The sequence below is a fragment of the Oncorhynchus gorbuscha genome, linkage group LG11 (assembly GCF_021184085.1).
Source record: "Oncorhynchus gorbuscha isolate QuinsamMale2020 ecotype Even-year linkage group LG11, OgorEven_v1.0, whole genome shotgun sequence".
Lineage (NCBI taxonomy): Eukaryota > Metazoa > Chordata > Actinopteri > Salmoniformes > Salmonidae > Oncorhynchus > Oncorhynchus gorbuscha.
The window spans coordinates 41,097,851-41,116,824 of record NC_060183.1 but is presented as its reverse complement, the minus strand read 5'-3'; the positions used below and the strand labels follow the sequence as shown (position 1 = coordinate 41,116,824).

Below are 18,974 nucleotides of genomic sequence, written 5' to 3'. Positions count from 1 at the left end.
TGGCGGCTCCATGCAGACTGGTGGCTCTGGCGGTTCCTTGCAGACTGGCGGCTCTGGCGGCTCCATGCAGACTGGCGGCTCTGGCAGCTCCTTGCAGACTGGCGGCTCTGGCAGCTCCTTGCAGACTGGCGGCTCTGGCGGCTCCTTGCAGACTGGAGGCTCTGGCGGCTCCTTGCAGACTGGCGGCTCTGGCGGCTCCTTGCAGACTGGCGGCTCTGGCGGCTCCTTGCAGACTGGCGGCTCTGGCGGCTCCTTGCAGACTGGCGGCTCTGGCGGCTCCTTGCAGACTGGCGGCTCTGGCAGCTCCTTGCAGACTGGCGGCTCTGGCGGCTCCTTGCAGACTGGCGGCTCTGGCGGCTCCTTGCAGACTGGCGGCTCTGGCGGCTCCTTGCAGACTGGCAGCACGGGCGGCTCCTTGAAGACGGGAGACTCTGATGGCGCTGGGCAGACGGGTAGCTCAGGCGGCGCTGGGCAGACGGGTAGCTCAGGCGGCGCTGGGCAGACGGGGAGCTCAGGCGGCGCTGGGCAGACGGGGAGCTCAGGCGGCGCTGGGCAGACGGGGAGCTCAGGCGGCGCTGGGCAGACGGGGAGCTCAGGCGGCGCTGGGCAGACGGGTAGCTCAGGCGGCGCTGGGCAGACGGGTAGCTCAGGCGGCGCTGGGCAGACGGGTAGCTCAGGCGGCGCTGGGCAGATGGGTGATTCCGGCGGCGCTGAACAGGCGGGAGACTCTGGCAGCGCTGAGGAGAAAGGCTCCGGCAGCACTGGACAGGCGGGAGCACCTGTAGGGATGAGATGGAGAGACAGCCTGGTGCGGGGGGCTGCCACCGGAGGGCTGGTGCGTGGAGGTGGTACCGGATAGACCGGACCGTGCAGGCGCACTGGAGCTCTTGAGCACCGAGCCTGCCCAACCCTACCTGGTTGAATGCTCCCGGTCGCCCTGCCAGTGCGGCGAGGTGGAATAGCCCGCACTGGGCTATGCAGGCGAACCGGGGACACCATGCGCAAGGCTGGTGCCATGTAAGCCGGCCCAAGGAGACGCACTGGAGACCAGATGCGTAGAGCCGGCTTCATGGCACTTGGCTCGATGCCCACTCTAGGCCGGCCGATACGCGGAGCTGGTATGTACCACACGGGGCTATGCACCCACGCTGGGGACACTGTGCGCTTCACAGCATAACACGGTGCCTGCCCGGTCTCTCCAGCCCCCCGGTAAGCACAGGAAGTTGGCGCAGGTCTCCTACCTGGCTTCGCCACACTTCCTGTGTGCCCCCCCCTAAATTTTTGGGGTTGACTCTCGGGCTTTCATCCACGCTGCCATGCTGCCTCCTCATACCAGCGCCTCTCCGCCTTCGTCGCCTCCAGCTCTCCTTTGGGGCGGCGATATTCTCCAGGCTGTGCCCAGGGTCCTTTTCCATCCAACTCATCCTCCCATGTCCAGTACTCCTCGCGCTGCTCCTGCTGCCGCTGCCTGTCACCACGCCGCTTGGTCCTGTTGTGGTGGGTGATTCTGTAATGGGATTCTTCCGTCGAAGGAGAGGCGGACCAATACGCAGCGTTGTTGAAGTTCATGTTTTTTAATAAGGAAAACTATACATGAACAAACTACAAAACAATAAATGTAAAAACCCGAAACCAGTCCCGTGTGGTACAAACACAGACCCAGGAGACAATCACCCACAAAACCCAACACCAAACAGGCTACCTAAATATGGTTCCCAATCAGAGACAATGACTAACACCTGCCTCTGATTGAGAACCATATCAGGCCAAACACAGAAAGAGACAAACTAGACACACAACATAGAATGCCCACTCAGATCACACCCTGATCAAACAAAACATAGAAACATACAAAGCAAACTATGGTCAGGGTGTGACATTACGTTGGACCAAATGCATTCCTATGGAATTTCATATACATACAGTGCCTTTGGAAATTATTCAGAAACCTTGACTTTTTCCACATTTTGTTAAATTACAGCCTTATTCTAAAATGGATTAAATAAAACATTTCCCTCAGCAATCTACACACAATACCCTAGGAAAAATAGTATTTTAAAAACATTTTTGCAAATGTCTAAAAAAGAAAAACAGAATAACCTTATTTACATAAGAATTCAGACCCTTTCGAGCTCAGGTGCATCCTGTTTCCATTGATCACCCTTAAGATGTTTCCACCTGTGGTAAATTCAATTGATTGGACATGATTTGGAAAGGCACACACCTGTCTATATGATCCCATAGTTGACAGTGCGTGTCAGAGCAAAAACCAATCCATGAGGTCGAAGGAATTGTCCGTAGAGCTCCGAGACAGGATTGTGTCGAGGCACAGATCTGCGGAAGGGTACCCAAACATATTTGCAGCATTGAAGGTCCCCAAGAACACAGTGGCCTCCATCAGTCTTAAATGGAAGAAGTTTGGAACCACCAAGACTCCATGACCCCAATGCTCACTCTGATAGAGCTATAGAGTTCCTCTTTGGAGATGGGAGAACCTTCCAGAAGGACAACCATCTCTTCAGCACTCCACCAATCAGGCCTTTAAGGTACAGTGGCCAGACAGAAGCCACTCCTCAGTGAAAGGCACATTCCAGCCTGCTTGGATTTTGCCAAAAGGCACCTAAAGACTCTCAGACCATGAGAAACAATATATTCTGGGCTGATGAAACAAAGATTGAACTCTTTGGCCTGAATGCCAAGTGTCACGTCTGGAGGAAACCTGGCACCATCCCTACGGTGACGCGTGGTGGCAGCATCATGCTGTCGGGATGTTTTTCAGCAGCATAGACTGGGAGACTAGTCAGGATCGAGGCAAAGATGAGCGGAGCAAAGTACTAAGAGATCCTTGATGAAAACCTGCTCCAGATACCTGGACAACGACCATAATCACACACACAGCCACCCTACGCAGGAGTGGCTTCGGGACAAGTCTCTGAATGTCCTTGTGTGGCCCAGTCAGAGGCCGGACTTGAACCAGAATGAACATCTCTGGAGAGACCTGGAAATAGCTGCGCAGCAACACTCCCCATCCAACCTGACAGAGCTTGAGAAGATCTGCAGAGAAGAATGGGAGAAACTCCCCAAATACAGGTGTGCTAAGATTGTAGCATCATACCCAAAAAAGACTCGATGCTGTAATTGCTGCCAACGGTGCTTCAACAAAGTACTGAGTAAAGGGTCTGAATACTTATGTAAATGGTCTATTTACGTGTTTTATTTTTAATAAATTAACCAAATTTCCTATTTTAATTTTGCTTTATCATTATGGAGTATTATGTGCCTAGCTATGGAGGGGGAAAAACATTTTTAGAATAAGGCTGTAATGTAACAAAATGTGGATAAAGTCAAGGGTTCTGAATACTTTCTGAAGTTGCGATGTGCGAGGCAGGTTTCACATCACATTTATTGTTGTTAACACAATTTATAGAATCATATTGCATATCATTTTCAGTGAATGCTTCTAAAACATTTTTTTACGTGTTTTAATGTAATATATTCCAAACGGTAACAAAACTCAGCAATTCTAATAACTTTGTTGGTCCAAGTAACAGAATAAGGGCAGTCGTGGAAGAAGTAGTCAAAAGTCATACTTGGGAGTAAAAGTAAATATACCTTCATAAAAAATGAGTCAACTAAAAGTGAAAGAGACCCAGTAATATACTACTTGAGTAAAAATCTTAAAGTATTTGGGTTTAAATACCCTTAAGTATCAAATGCAAATGGAATTTCTAAAATATATAAAAAGTATAAATAATTTCAAATTCCTTATATTAAGCAAACCAAAAGGCACTTTAAAACATTTTTTTTACTACACACTCAAACATAACTTACAAACAAAGCATTTGTGTTTAGTGAGTTCACCAGATCAGAGGCAGTAGAGAAGATCAGGGATGTTCTTAGACCAAAATGTTTGTGTGTGTGTGTAGAGATACCCCAAAAACGACTTAAGTAGCCATATTTTTACTTAAGTACCTTACACCACTGCATCGGGGTCATAACATATAATGCGGTGATAACCATATTTAGCTACTTCTGATAAGTGGTAATCATACCAAACCCACAGACATGGACCGTATAAAAATCATCATTTGACTTTGCCACCCCAAATTTGGAAAAATATGTGAAATAGACTAAGTGTGCAACATTTCATCAGAAAACACAGGGAGGAGGCTGGTGTTCAAATAAAGCCGTGATTTAAAACAAAATCTGTATTCTTTTTCACACAGAGAACACCCGGCACCAAAGTTTATCAACAAATATTAATATTAAACTAGGACGATTTGACTTTGCTTTTCGTGGGCTCCCCAGGTAGCGAGTAGAATGACGTCCCTTGAGAGGGCAGGAACGAGATGCATGTTAGGGGAAGTGCAATATTATTATAAGGAGCCGTATACATGGAATACAGAGGAGGAATGGAGGGAAAAACAGAGGCAGAGGAGGTTGAAGAGAGAGAGAGGGAGGAAGAGGGTGAGCTTGAATCGGTTAAGAATGGCTGACAAAAAGGGAGATGGTTTGTTAAAGAAGAATGGTAGAAAGTGCAAGCAGAGTGAGCTGTACGCCGGATCGAAGACAGGGGGTGGCAGGTGTTGTGTAGTTGTCAGCTTGCACTGAGGATCAGGATAAAGATAAGTCTGTGACAGTAGGAGTGACATTTTAGGAAAAAGTGGACCCTTGCCTTCTGGCTGATCCATCTTTGGTTTCAGGGTGGGTAAAAAACAGTTGGGTGCTGTGGAATCGGTGAAGGTAACCAGAAGTGGTCTTCTGATAATTGTTTGTGATTCTGCTGGTTAGAGGGAGCTGGCACTCCATGTCAAACAAATGGGGACAAGAGATGTGAATTGGGCTCCATTGAAAGGAGTGATTTCTGGGGTAGCAGTAAATGTGAAAGTTGACCAACTGAAGGGGAAGATTCCCAGTGTTTGTGATGTTTGTCATTTGGGGCGACGCAGAAAGGGGGGCATGAGTGGTGAAAGAGAAGTGTTTGCCCGACAAAGTGATGTTACATAAGTTATCCCTTACGAGCTTTTGTGCCGAATACATTACATTGTTACAGGTGCCAAGCTTTATGGGCATGTGGCAGCAGTGTGTAGGAGGGAGGTTCTTAGGTGTGAGAAGTGTGCTGAAGGATATAATGTGAATGTGTAGTATTGGGGAAAGAAGTGGTATGTGTTAATTGTAGGGGTGCCATGGGGCTGGGGATCACAAATGTCTGGTGCGAGAAAGACAGGTTCAGGTTTCTAGGGATAGATCAAATCAAAGTTTATTTGTCACGTGCGCCGAATACCACAGGTTACAGTGAAATAGTTACTTACAGGCTCTAACCAATGGTGCAGAAGAAAAAAAAGGTATGTGTGTAGGTAAGTAAAGAAATAAAACAACAGTAAAAAGACATTAGCAAGGCTATATACAGACACCTTTTAGTCAGGCTTATTGAGGGAGTATGTACATGTAGGTATTGTTAAAGTGACTATGCATATATGATGAACAGAGAGTAGCAGAAGTGTAAAAAGAGGGGTTGGAGGGGGGTGGGACACAATGCAGATAGCCCGGTGAGGCAATGTGCGAGAGCACTGGTTGGTCGGCCCATTTGAGGTAGTATGTATAGTTAAAGTGACAATGCATATAAGATCAACAGAGAGTAGCAGCAGCGTAAAAGAGGGGTTGGGGGGAGGCACACAATGCAAATAGTGCGGGTAACCATTTGGTTACCTGTTCAGGAGTCTTATGGCTTGGGGGTAAAAACTGTTGAGAAGCCTTTTTGTCCTAGACTTGGCTTGCCATGCGGTAGTAGAGAGAACAGCCTATGACTGGGGTGACAATGGGTCTTTGAAATTTTTAGGGCCTTCCTCAGACACCGCCCGGTGTAGAGGTCCTGGATGGCAGGCAGCTTTGCCCCAGTGATGTACTGGGCCTTACGTACTCTTGCGGTAGGAGGCCGAGCAATTGCCGTACCAGGCAGTGATGCAACCGGTCAGGATGCTCTCGATGTTGCAGCTGTAGAACCTTTTGAGGATCTCAGGACCCATGCCAAATCTTTTTCGTTTCCTGAGGGGGAATAGGCTTTGTCATGCCCTCTTCAAGACTGTCTTGGTGTGTTTGGACCACTCTAGTTTGTTGTTGATGTGGACACCAAGGAATTTGAAGCTCTCAACCTGCTCCACTACAGCCCGTCGATGAGAATGGGGACGTGCTTGGTGCTCCTTTTCATCCACAATCATCACTTTAGTCTTGGTTACGTTGAGGGATAGGTTGTTATTCTGGCACCACCCGGCCAGGTCTCTGACCTCCTCCCTATAGGCTGTCTCGTTGTTGTCGGTGATCAGGCCTACCACTGTTGTGTCGTCTGCAAACTTAATGATGGTGTTGGAGTCGTGCCTGGCCATGCAGTTGTGGGTGAAAAGGGAATACAGGAGTGGACTGAGCACGCACCCCTGGGAAGCTCCAGTGTTGAGGATCAGTGTGGCAGATGTGTTGCTACCTACCCTCACCACCTGGGGGTGGCCTGTCAGGAAGTCCAGGATCCAATTGCAGAGGGAGGTGTTTAGTCCCAGGATCCTTAGCTTGGTGATGAGCTTTGAGGGTACTATGGTGTTGAACGCTGAGCTGTAGTCAATGAACAGCATTCTCACATAGGTGTTCCTTTTGTCCAGGTGGGAAAGGGCCGTGTGGAGTGCAATAGAGATTGCATCATCTGTGGATCTGTTTGAGCGTTATGCAAATTGGAGTGGGTCTAGGGTTTCTGGGATAATGGTGTTGATGTGAGCCATTACCAGCCTTTCAAAGCACTTCATGGCTACGGACGTGAGTGCTATGGGTCTGTAGTTATTTAGGCAGGTTGCCATTGTGTTCTTGGGCACAGGGACCATGGTGGTCTGCTTGAAGCTTGTTGGTATTACAGACTCAATCAGGGACATGTTGAAAATGTCAGTGAAGACACCTGCCAGTTGGTCAGCACATGCCCAGAGCACACGTCCTGGTAATCCGTCTGGCCTTGCAGCCTTGTGTATGTTGACCTGTTTAAAGGTCCTATTCACGTCGGCAATGGAGAGCGTGATAACACAGTCGTCTGGAACAGCTGATGCTCTCATGCATGCCTCAATGTTGCTTGCCTCGAAGCGAGCATAGAAGTGATTTAGCTCGTCCGGTAGGCTCGTGTCACTGTGCAGCTCGCGGCTGTGCTTCCCTTTGTAGTCTGTAATAGTTTGCAAGCCCTGCCGGTGTCGTGTCTTTGCCTATGCCGGATTAAGTAATATGACATGCTATTCTATAAAGTAATTTCTCCGTAATTACTATTACCTGATTGAGCTAATCATTACATTTACATTTAAGTCATTTAGCAGACGCTCTTATCCAGAGCGACTTACAAATTGGTGCATTCACCTTATGACATCCAGTGGAACAACCACTTTACAATAGTGCATCTAAATATTTTAAGGGGGGGGGTGAGAAGGATTACTTTATCCTATCCTAGGTATTCCTTAAAGAGGTGGGGTTTCAGGTGTCTCCGGAAGGTGGTGATTGACTCCGCTGTCCTGGCGTCGTGAGGGAGTTTGTTCCACCATTGGGGAGCCAGAGCAGCGAACAGTTTTGACTGAGCTGAGCGGGAACTGTACTTCCTCAGTGGTAGGGAGGCGAGCAGGCCAGAGGTGGATGAACGCAGTGCCCTTATTTGGGTGTAGGGCCTGATCAGAGCCTGGAGGTACTGAGGTGCCGTTCCCCTCACAGCTCCGTAGGCAAGCACCATGGTCTTGTAGCGGATGCGAGCTTCAACTGGAAGCCAGTGGAGAGAGCGGAGGAGCGGGGTGACGTGAGAGAACTTGGGAAGGTTGAACACTAGACGGGCTGCGGCGTTCTGGATGAGTTGTAGGGTTTAATGGCACAGGCAGGGAGCCCAGCCAACAGCGAGTTGCAGTAATCCAGACGGGAGATGACAAGTGCCTGGATTAGGACCTGCGCCGCTTCCTGTGTGAGGCAGGGTCGTACTCTGCGGATGTTGTAGAGCATGAACCTACAGGAACGGGCCACCGCCTTGATGTTAGTTGAGAACGACAGCTTGTTGTCCAGGATCACGCCAAGGTTCTTAGCACTCTGGGAGGAGGACACAATGGAGTTGTCAACCGTGATGGCGAGATCATGGAACGGGCAGTCCTTCCCCGGGAGGAAGAGCAGCTCCGTCTTGCCGAAGTTCAGCTTGAGGTGGTGATCCGTCATCCACACTGATATGTCTGCCAGACATGCAGAGATGCGATTCGCCACCTGGTCATCAGAAGGGGAAAGGAGAAGATTAATTGTGTGTCGTCTGCATAGCAATGATAGGAGAGACCATGTGAGGTTATGACAGAGCCAAGTGACTTGGTGTATAGCGAGAATAGGAGAGGGCCTAGAACAGAGCCCTGGGGACACCAGTGGTGAGAGCGCGTGGTGAGGAGACAGATTCTCGCCACGCCACCTGGTAGGAGCGACCTGTCAGGTAGGACGCAATCAAGCGTGGGCCGCGCCGGAGATGCCCAACTCGGAGAGGGTGGAGAGGAGGATCTGATGGTTCACAGTATCGAAGGCAGCCGATAGGTCTAGAAGGATGAGAGCAGAGGAGAGAGAGTTAGCTTTAGCGGTGCGGAGCGCCTCCGTGATACAGAGAAGAGCAGTCTCAGTTGAATGACTAGTCTTGAAACCTGACTGATTTGGATCAAGAAGGTCATTCTGAGAGAGATAGCGGGAGAGCTGACCAAGGACGGCACGTTCAAGAGTTTTGGAGAGAAAAGAAAGAAGGGATACTGGTCTGTAGTTGTTGACATCGGAGGGATCGAGTGTAGGTTTTTTCAGAAGGGGTAATCATGTAAATGTAATTAACTAGAGAGTGGGACACCATGAAAGAATATTTATAGAGCTATTATCTTAAATAAACTCTTAAAGACCTAGTAATATTTTACATCAATAGCAGTCAACATTAATGGTCACCTTAATTCAGTCTCATCTGAAAGTTGTAAATTCTTGGTTATCTGCACGAACCCTGGCTAGCAATTTGAATCAGCAATACAAAATTGGATTTAATCATTTATTCACCAAATATGTAACTAATCACACAAAATTACACATACACATAATTAAATCATAACTTGATTACAAATTACGTCATAAAGGAAAACGTCCCTAGTGGGCGGAACAGATATGACAGCTTGTTACACAAAAGAAAAGGGGCTGGGTTTGAGTGAAAGAGCAGGAAGACTGAGGAACAAAGGTGAAGCTGTGCTATCGTAAATACAGTACCTGATGAATTCTAAATTACCGCCCATTTGGAAAAGGAAAATGCAATAAATATTTACTCTGAGCTGCGCTTCGGTAGGTTGGTGGTAGATGGAAGGCCGTGTTGCCAAACCGAGTCCTTTGAAGAATGTCTCTGGTTGTCAATTGGATACGTTGTAGTAACGTTGTTGGGTGATAGACGGGATACTCTGTTGGTTCCTTCCTAACCCTCGTTGCATCTGCTGTTGCTAACTCAATGGCTAGGAGGTATCACTTCTGTAGTGATTAAGAGTTCAACGTTCATACCATTCTCAACCAAAGCTCACGCCGATGTTGGTTTCGTTCTGTAGTTATTATTTGAATCATTCTGACATAGGACCGTCGTCCTCACATCCTCGGAACAGGAAGTTATATTGTCGTCAAGGGCTTATATAGGAAGGGAGAGGAAGGCGTGTTTGAAAAGTTTTATAGCCCATGTCCCTTCACAGGGCTGGCCACTGATTGAGCAGCCCTATCTTATGAAAATCCAAATCTCTCATTTTAGAAGCTAAATTCACATTTCGTCCCATCACAAATAATTTCATATTCAAACATTTAAATTGAACAACAATTCCATGTGATGTGTAGACTTTCCACTGTAGAGTTTGTCATCTTATCATTGATGAGAATGTCTCAGATGACAACCGAACTGACATCATATTCATTAAGTACCACTGCATATGTTCAATTGGTCGCATTACCAGAATATAGTTAATTTCCCCCCGACCTTCTGATGTTCCCCGAATCTCTATGTTAACCAAAGGTTTTGCAAATGTAACCTCAGTAGGGTAGAGAGGGGAAAATGTGTTCTGTCAAGGTTGACCAATATATTTTTGAATCACACCTGTTAACATGTCTTCCATTTCAGCAACCGTGGTGTTAAGAGGAGAAATGCTGCCATCTGGCCAAAGTAAAATATTAAAATGGATGTAACTTATAACTTCAATGTATGTAGCCTAGACCATTAAATGCTGTGTGTAGCAGTGCAATGTCAAAGCTTTCACCATCTGCTTCCATTCCACCGTACAGATCTGCGAACATTGAAGGGTGAGGGCCAGCGAAGGGGTAGAGATAGAATTGGAACAAATATACCAACATACCAATATTAAGAATATTTCATTTTGGCTCCACTTCGGATGTGTTGGAATTGGTGCTGATGCTAACTAATATCCACGAAGAACAACTTATTGATAGTATGTTATTAAACTAGACTGATCATACAATATCATTTTCATTTAGGTTAATCCAGGTCCAGTATATACGTGCATTTGGTCTCACTACCATAATATCAAAAATATTTATTTGGAAAACAGGCGTGAAAAATTATCTAAAGCTAGTAGAACTTTTGTTAGAATTGTAACTGTTCCATACAGATAAAACAATGTATCATATTATCAGTAAAGTCTAAAAAGCAAACTAATACCAGATTAGAAACCAAAAACGAGAGCTGTACAGGTCGGTTGCCAGTCTTGAAGGACCTTCCTGCCGGTAAAGTGGACACACACTCTTGTCAGCTGAGAATTCTCCTTGTTGACACTTCGTCGGAGAAATGGCGGCCGGAGTGAGACAGGAGCTTGCACAGCTTATGAATTCAAGCGGATCCCACAAAGATCTCGCTGGAAAGTATGTATTGAGCAAAAAAAAAATATATATGTGAATGGAGATATACATTACTTTCAACCCGAGTGTCACGTTTAGAGTGATTTATAAAGCGTCAATGAGCAGGCCGCCGATGCTATGCTAGTTCTCAAATTAGCATAAACTGTAGCTACCGGTACAGCTATACCCAAAGATGGTGGATAAATTAAGATGTCCCACTCAGGCCATTTACCATTTTAAAAAATGGTAAGTTCCGGTCTGTTTAAACGTGGTTCTTCCATTAGGCACCAATGCATTGGCAGCTGGGTCTGGTCTGTAACTGACAATGCTATATGTACAAGAAACAACGAGGGGTTGGGATGTCTCGCTTTTTCTTCCGTCTCTGTTGTATATCTTTTACCGGTTTGTAGCTAGCGAGACAGTATCGGTGGTTAAAAGTCTTGCCAAAGGTCTTGTTCTCAACAGTGTGCACTGCTAGTCGATCAGCTAGTTTACAGACAGTAAATAAACTTCAGCTAGCTAGCCTTTAATAATAATTTATTACATTTCTATAGCGCTTTTCATAACAATCTCAAATCGGTAGAAAAGCATAAAATACACAAGTAATAGGTTATCATGAGTAGTCTAGCTAAGAAACAGTATAGTTAGGTCCACCAATAGAGTCCAAATCTTTGAGAGCATGCATCCTCCAAAGATGGAGAGGGACAGTTCATGGCTTGACCAGAGGAAGGTGGTCAGGGAGATGGGTGATAAAGAGTCTGGTGAGGATCATGTAGAGGGCTACTCTGGGAACCAGTCTGAGTCATGTAGCTACTGGACTTCTCCTTCATAATGTACATATGGCACCCACTTGGGGTGATGCCTCAGAGGCCCTCGGCAGCTCTGGGCACCAGAAATCTCACCACACACAATTCAGAGCACTAGCCAGTCATCCTCATTTACAAGCCCTCAGCCTCAGTATGGCATTCCTTTACTGCACCTCCCATACCTTTCAATCTTCAGGTGAGTATTTTCTTTATGTTTTCAAAAGATCAGGAACCAGCAGCCAGGTTAAACTTAAAAAGCTGGTACAGTGTCCAGATGCATCATTCGAACAAAAACAATTAGCCAGCCAGCTAAGTAGCCAGGCCAAGAAGAGTTAGCCCACCTGCAGATTTGTGTGTCAAAACCACCATGAATACGCAATAAAACTCCATGTTATCAAAAACATAACAGGTGATTTTAAAATAACACGCAATTAAAAACACTTAAACTTGATTCAATATAAACTTGATTAAACATCTATATATTTACAGGAGCTCTCTGCTTAGGCTGCTACTGGGGCGCCATGGCGAGTACAGACCAAATCATGTAACGATAGTTAACCCACTTAACTGTATTTTGCTTGTTACTTCAATGTGTGTATTGTTTCTTATTTGGCGATTATAGGCTTGCTATTCCATTTCCGTTTTGTCATTTCTGGAAGTGCATTTGTGAAAATAATGTTCAATTCTCAAGTCATGCATATCATTTATAACTTAAGATCGCTATCTAATCCAACCCTTTTATCGATTGTAGATATCGACAGATTCTGGAGAAGGCCATCCAATTCACAGATGCAGAACAATTGGAATCATTAAAAGCATTCGTCGAAGCAAGTGAGTATCCTGCACAAAGTGAAGGATAGAATACATCCTGCTGCACGCCGTTGTTACATACATCCCCCCCTTTTCCTTTGTACAATCATAGCTCATAAATCACATGACTGTATACCCTTTCTAACTGTAATGCTCTCCTGCCCTGCAGTGGTCAATGAGAACGTCAGCTTAGTGATCTCTAGACAGCTGCTGACAGACTTCTGCACAAACATCCCCAGTCTTCCTGACAGCACAGCCAAGGCAGTCTACCACTTCACGCTAGAGAAGATACAGCCCAGGGTCATCTCTTTTGAAGAACAGGTGAGTACTGTAATACTGTACTCATTGGGCCTGTGTTTCTGCTGGTTTTCTCTTTTGTATGGCACTTGATTGCTTACAGTGTGCACAGTGCACACACCTGGTGTCCCAGATCTAGGCTAGACACAGTTTGGAAAGAAATAATACAAAATGTCTACCCTATGTCTAAATCCCATGTCTACCCCCAGGTGGCCTCCATCAGACAACACTTAGCCACCATCTATGAGAAGGAGGAGGACTGGAGAAACGCTGCTCAGGTTCTAGTGGGCATTCCTCTGGAAACAGGACAGAAGTAAGTCACTTTAGTCCAGTGTTTCCAGATATATTGCTGGGGGACCCCGCCGGGAGTGTCCAATTTGGTTCTAGCTCAGCACTAACACGTATGATTCAAGTAACCAACCTTCTTGCCCTCTTGTCCAGGCAGTACAACGTAGACTATAAGTTGGACACGTACCTGAAGATCGCCCGTCTGTACCTGGAGGATGACGACCCTGTCCAGGCCGAGGCCTACATCAACAGGGCCTCTCTGCTCCAGAACGAGTCCACCAACGAACAGCTACAGGTCCACTACAAAGTGTGCTACGCCAGAGTGCTGGACTATAGGAGGAAGTTTATCGAGGCGGCGCAGCGGTACAACGAGCTCTCCTACAAGTCCATCGTCCACGAGACCGAGCGTCTGGAGGCCCTGAAGCACGCTCTCCACTGCACCATCCTGGCATCAGCGGGTACCTGCCACTGTTTTTGCACAGTTTGGTGTGTTGTCAGTCGCAGCGTCATAAGATGGCGTGCCGTTAAAGCAGTTCTTACTGTGACATTTCTAGGTCGTTGTTTTTGTTTTTTGGGACTCCGGATTTTGCCTTGGCCTTTTATTGGGGGCGGCAAGTAGTAACTTGTTACTTCTCTCCTCTCTCTCTCTCTCTCTCTCTCTCTCTCCTCTCTCTCCAGGCCAGCAGCGCTCCCGTATGTTAGCCACCCTGTTTAAAGACGAGCGCTGTCAGCAGCTGGCGGCCTACGGCATCCTAGAGAAGATGTACCTGGACCGGATCATCAGGGGGAGCCAGCTGCAGGAGTTTGCAGCCATGCTCATGCCCCACCAGAAGGCCACCATGGCAGACGGTCAGTCTCTGCCTCACCCTCTCTCCGCGGCCCTTAAGTTATTCTACCGATTTGTGTAATGAGAAAATATGCTCAGCTGCATGACTGTGGGTTTCTGTTTGTAGGCTCCAGCATATTGGACAGAGCTGTTATTGAACACAACCTGCTGTCTGCTAGCAAACTTTACAACAACATCACGTTTGAAGAGCTAGGAGCGCTTTTGGAGATTCCTCCCGCTAAGGTAAGATGAATTTCAACATACAAGACCCCAACAGGTGTAAGTGTTGCTTTTGGGTGGGGGGGGGATAGGTATAGGGTTTTTGTAATATGTTCTGTTACTTACAATATTTGTAAATGGTGAAAATCAGGCCCATTTTTAAACTATTCTTTAATATGTGATCAAGGATGACAGTTTGTGTAGGAATCTTATTCCTCAAGACATTTAGTATCTGATGGAAAACAATTACTTTTCAGTGAAAGAAATGGGAATGTGATTTATGATTAAAGTAGCGTTTTGAGGGCATAACCAGAACCTTTCAGTATGACAGGTTGAAGTGGGGGGGAAATAACCCCAATTATTTTCTGGATTTTCTTCAAAACACCCTACCACAGACATACAGTTTTTATCCCAAACTATAAATGCAATAATATTTTGAGGTATTGTAATATGAACGTTGAAGTGTCAGTTTTAAAAGAAGCAGCATTACGTAGAAGGCTTGCATTTTGAATATATATGTTGTTGTGCAGGACGATTGTCCCGATGGTGAGGTCCCTGGTTACAGATGCAATCTGGTAGGGAACATAATCACTACTTTACTAATGAATGAGGTGTGAAACCCAAAATACAGAACTAAAATTAATTGAAATAAAAGCCTTGTTTGGCTCTGTCTCTCTCTGTCTCTCTCTGTCTCTCTCTGTCTCTCTCTGTCTCTCTCTGTCTCTCTCTCTCTCTCTCTCTCTCTCTCGTCTTTCTTTCTTTCTTTCTTGTCTTTCTCAAAATGTCTCGCTTGAAGACGTGAAAGAATCAGAACTGAATGTGCATTCCCCTCATGATACCGGTGGTCTCTGTTTATTCATCTCTGTTTTTGTGAACGTAAAAGCTGTTTTTGTCATTCTAAAGACTCGTATTGTAGTGGGATTGGGGACGCAGTACTCATAGCCGTGTGAAAATGTTGTCATGATTAAGGATCAAGTTGATTTAGGGCCACCTAAGACATCTGTCATGTATTGTCTCTGTGGTAAGTAGTAAATGAAGGTTATTAAAGAATGAAAAGAAAGATGTTGTACTGTACAAATAAATGACCTATGTTGGAATGACAGGAAAGCAGTGGAGATGGTTTGTTTAGGTTTTAATGATCCAGGCATTAGAAAGGTCTGAGCTTGCCTGAACTAAGTATTTCTATTATATCTACATGGAACAGTGCAATCTGAGTTCCCCTCTCTGTTGTATATTTGGGTTCTTGTTGTTACCCAGTCGTCCATTACAGGCATATCTTATATCCCTAGGTATGTGTTGCTACAACTGTTTCTGTCCCCATTCTCCCCCTTTTTCAACTGCTGAATTGAAAGGCTTGTAGAGTTGTGTGAACTACTCATTGGTTTATGTGTAAATGGACTAGGCTACCACATTCAGAAAAGGAGTAAATCTGTGATATATATATGTGTATGTATGTGTATGTATCTATATATGTGTGTGTGTGTGTGTATATCATTGAAAGAACATGAACTGCATGTCTTGCTACAGTGGACTTCCAGTGTAGATATTAAATAGAACAGTGGGATCGAGTTAGTGAATTATAACGGGAGTGAGACGCTACACTACATTTCTCCATTGGGCTGGGTGAGACCAAAATACATTGTAATTTATAGGTAATGCATACCATTAGTTATGAGCACAGACTAACACCACTTCATACTCCTATTGGCCTGGAATGAATTTGATCGTCTTTCACTGGCCCAGTCCAAAAACAACCCCTACCCCCTAGCCACTTCATGGGGATCTGAGAGGATTGTACGCTAAGCAATATGGCTAGCAGTCCACCAAGGCTAGAGGCAAGGGGCTAGGGTGTGTTTCTGGCCCGGGGCCTTTGTATTAACTCGTTGTTGCCGTGTTCCTGTGCAGTAGTGTGAGTGTGCATGGAGATGCCAGTGAGCTGTCCCTCTCTGTCCCTGTCCCCCAGGCTGAGAAGATCGCCTCCCAGATGATCACTGAGGGACGCATGAACGGCTTCATAGACCAGATCGATGGAATCGTCCACTTTGAGAGTGAGTAGTTAGCTGTGCCCAGACTCCTCTATTGAAAGAAGTCTCCGGCTATGCCCGCTGCCCAGTCGGCTCTAGGAGGATGAGATGCCTCCCTCTCTAGGTTAGGACCTGGTTCCCGTGGCTCCTATCTGGAGCGACTATAATCCTAGGCTTGCTTTTTTGGAAGGACTTCGTCTTTTTCAGTGTCCGATTTTTTTTTCTCAGCATTATTCCTTTTTTACATAAGATACTTAACTCTCTCTCGCTCTTTCCCTCCCCCTCTCTTGCTCGGTCTTTCAGCACGGGAGCCCCTGCCCACCTGGGACAAGCAGATCCAGTCTCTGTGTTTCCAGGTGAACAACCTGCTGGAGAAGATCACTGCGGCTGCTCCTGAGTGGACAGCCCAGGCCATAGAGGCTCAAATGACCCAGTAGACTGACTGACACCCCCTGGCATGGAACACATCACCCACACCGGGGCACCCCATCTCCCTATTCCCTATGGAGGGTGCCATTTTGGATTAAGCCCCCAATTGTTTCCCCTAGAGGTTTTGGCTGGGTGGCTGGGCAAAGGTATGCAAGATTGTACATCGCCGTACTCTACTGTGGACTGCAAACTCCAAATTGTTCAGTTGAAGCCAGATCCAGATGTTTTTTTTTGGCATGGGCTGATAGAGCTTCGCCGAGTGTCCCGTCTGTCTCTCTCTCCCCGGAGACAAGTTCCAATCTGGTGGTTCTCCAGCATGTTTCTCTACTGTTTATTATGCTTGGAGGTTACCATTCATCTTTCTAGGACTAATTAATGGATGCTTGAATCCATTGGCTCATCGAGTTACCAGTTGTTGCCATCTCGTGTATACTTTGATTCAGACACTGGTGTCCCACAGTGAAGGTGTTTGTTATTCAGGTTGAAATGTGAAAGACACACGGGCAATTCCTACTGACACTCTTTATTTGTTGCTGTGTGCTCTTGTGCAAGGATCTTGTTACATTCTGTTTGGAGACATTTTGTCAGCCCTGGGTGCAACATCAAGAAAGAGATTAAATAAAAGTTGAAAGAAAAGTTTGTGTTAAATTTTTTTATATATATATAATATATATATTCTGCATAATCTGCTCTTTTTCATCACAATTTGTGTTCCAGCTATGTTTTATCCGGTTGAAGTTGCAAATTCCGACTTCTTCAGCAAGGTCCACATTTGACACTTAGTGTCTTCCCCCTGGTTTCTCTGAAAGAGAACATTTGAATCACAATTTACTTAAACCCCGTCAGTATGAACGACATTGTGCCAGTTGGATTAGACTACAGCGTGATACAGAAACTCAAATAGTTTATGGATGATAAATTGCAATAGTAATTAATAACAATGCTTTACATAACCAGATTTAGCCATGCATTTTCTATACACAGTCCCCCTATAATCCAGATCCAAATAGCCTGTTTCACTGTATAACAACTCATTGGTGTAAGTGACACCATTGGATCCACTCACAACTCTGTCCAATATGCTGGAACCTACAAGGGACAGCCAGGCAGCTGGTAGTTGTAGCACATGATGAGAAGTTGCATGTTGTCACTCACAGCTCTGTCCAATATGCTAGAACCTACAAGGGACAGCCAGGCAGCTGGTAGTTGTAGCACATGATGAGAAGTTGCATGTTGTGAGTCTTTCCTCCCAGAGTTTTAATTTGTTTAAATTGGCCGATTTGTTTAGTTGCATAAGAAAAAGTAGTTGATTCAACTCTTCTTATCAAAATTTCTAGAATTGGATACATTACCCCCCCCCCCCCTCTGCACATCTGATGGACAAAACATTGACGTTGATAAAGTGACACATTTACAATACATACATTTACATTTCAATGGTAAAGAGGTATGCTTACTTGAGAGGCAGGATGAGATGAGAAGAAGGAGAAAAGTAGGTTTTACCAGGCATATTGACAACTGCAGTCGTCGGCTATGGTGAATAATTCTCCTGGTAATGGTGAGTATTTCTCCTGGTAATGGTGAGTATTTCTCCTGGTAATGGTGAGTGATTCTCATAGTAATGGTGAGTGATTCGCCTGGTAATGGTGAGTATTTCTCCTGGTAATGGTGAGTGATTCTCATAGTAATGGTGAGTGATTCGCCTGGTAATGGTGAGTGATTCTCCTGGTAATGGTGAGTATTTCCCCTGGTAATTTTGAGTGATTCGCCTGGTAATGGTGAGTATTTCTCCTGGTAATGGTGAGTGATTCGCCTGGTAATGGTGAGTATTTCTCCTGGTAATGGTGAGTGATTCGCCTGGTAATGGTGAGTATTTCTCCTGGTAGTGGTGAGTGATTCTCCTGGTAATGGTGAGTGATTCTCTTGGTAATAAATGTCTATATACTCTTATCAGTGTTTGGGAAATCAGTTCATCAATGACCTGACCTCATGTCTGGCCAAAGTCCCCCTTCTGCTCTATTGACAGTGACACACAAAATCTCAAACAGTATCACCACAGATATCCAAGCGGTTGTGTATTTATCAGGTATCATAAATGAGCATATCACACACAACAGAGGGGAACACTTCCTGTATGTCAGGGCTCCGTTTGACAATTACATGATTAATCTACCTGCCATAATCTCCAATGGACTTGTGGTTTGTCACTGCCTTTATCTCTATTGCAAAACATGGGTAACTGCTAGGTCTAAAGTTTAATGACCAGGTTAAACAATACATGTGTATAGTGCTTCACCCTGAGGTGTGTCAGAAATTATTAACTGACTTGTGTTATATTGCTGCTCAGATGATCTTTTACTTGTTTTGTGTACAATATTTTTTTATTTGATTCAT

At 45.5% G+C, this 18,974-nt stretch overlaps 1 protein-coding gene across 2 annotated transcripts; it reads left to right on the top strand.

The window, feature by feature from the left end:
- The first annotated feature begins 10,750 nt into the window (after positions 1 to 10,750).
- LOC124048638 (COP9 signalosome complex subunit 4) lies at positions 10,751 to 17,216 on the top strand. 2 transcript variants are annotated; one of them, XM_046369620.1, is made up of 10 exons: positions 10,751 to 10,905; positions 12,439 to 12,518; positions 12,667 to 12,818; positions 13,004 to 13,107; positions 13,236 to 13,540; positions 13,761 to 13,931; positions 14,036 to 14,151; positions 14,658 to 14,702; positions 16,091 to 16,175; positions 16,455 to 17,216. In XM_046369620.1, the coding sequence occupies exons 1-10, from the start codon at positions 10,832 to 10,834 to the stop codon at positions 16,586 to 16,588; spliced, it is 1,266 nt and encodes a 421-aa protein (XP_046225576.1). In that variant the 5' UTR covers positions 10,751 to 10,831; the 3' UTR covers positions 16,589 to 17,216. The 2 variants fall into 2 exon arrangements, with proteins under 2 accessions (XP_046225576.1, XP_046225577.1); XM_046369621.1 differs by lacking the exon at positions 14,658 to 14,702.
- The last annotated feature ends 1,758 nt before the right edge of the window (positions 17,217 to 18,974 follow it).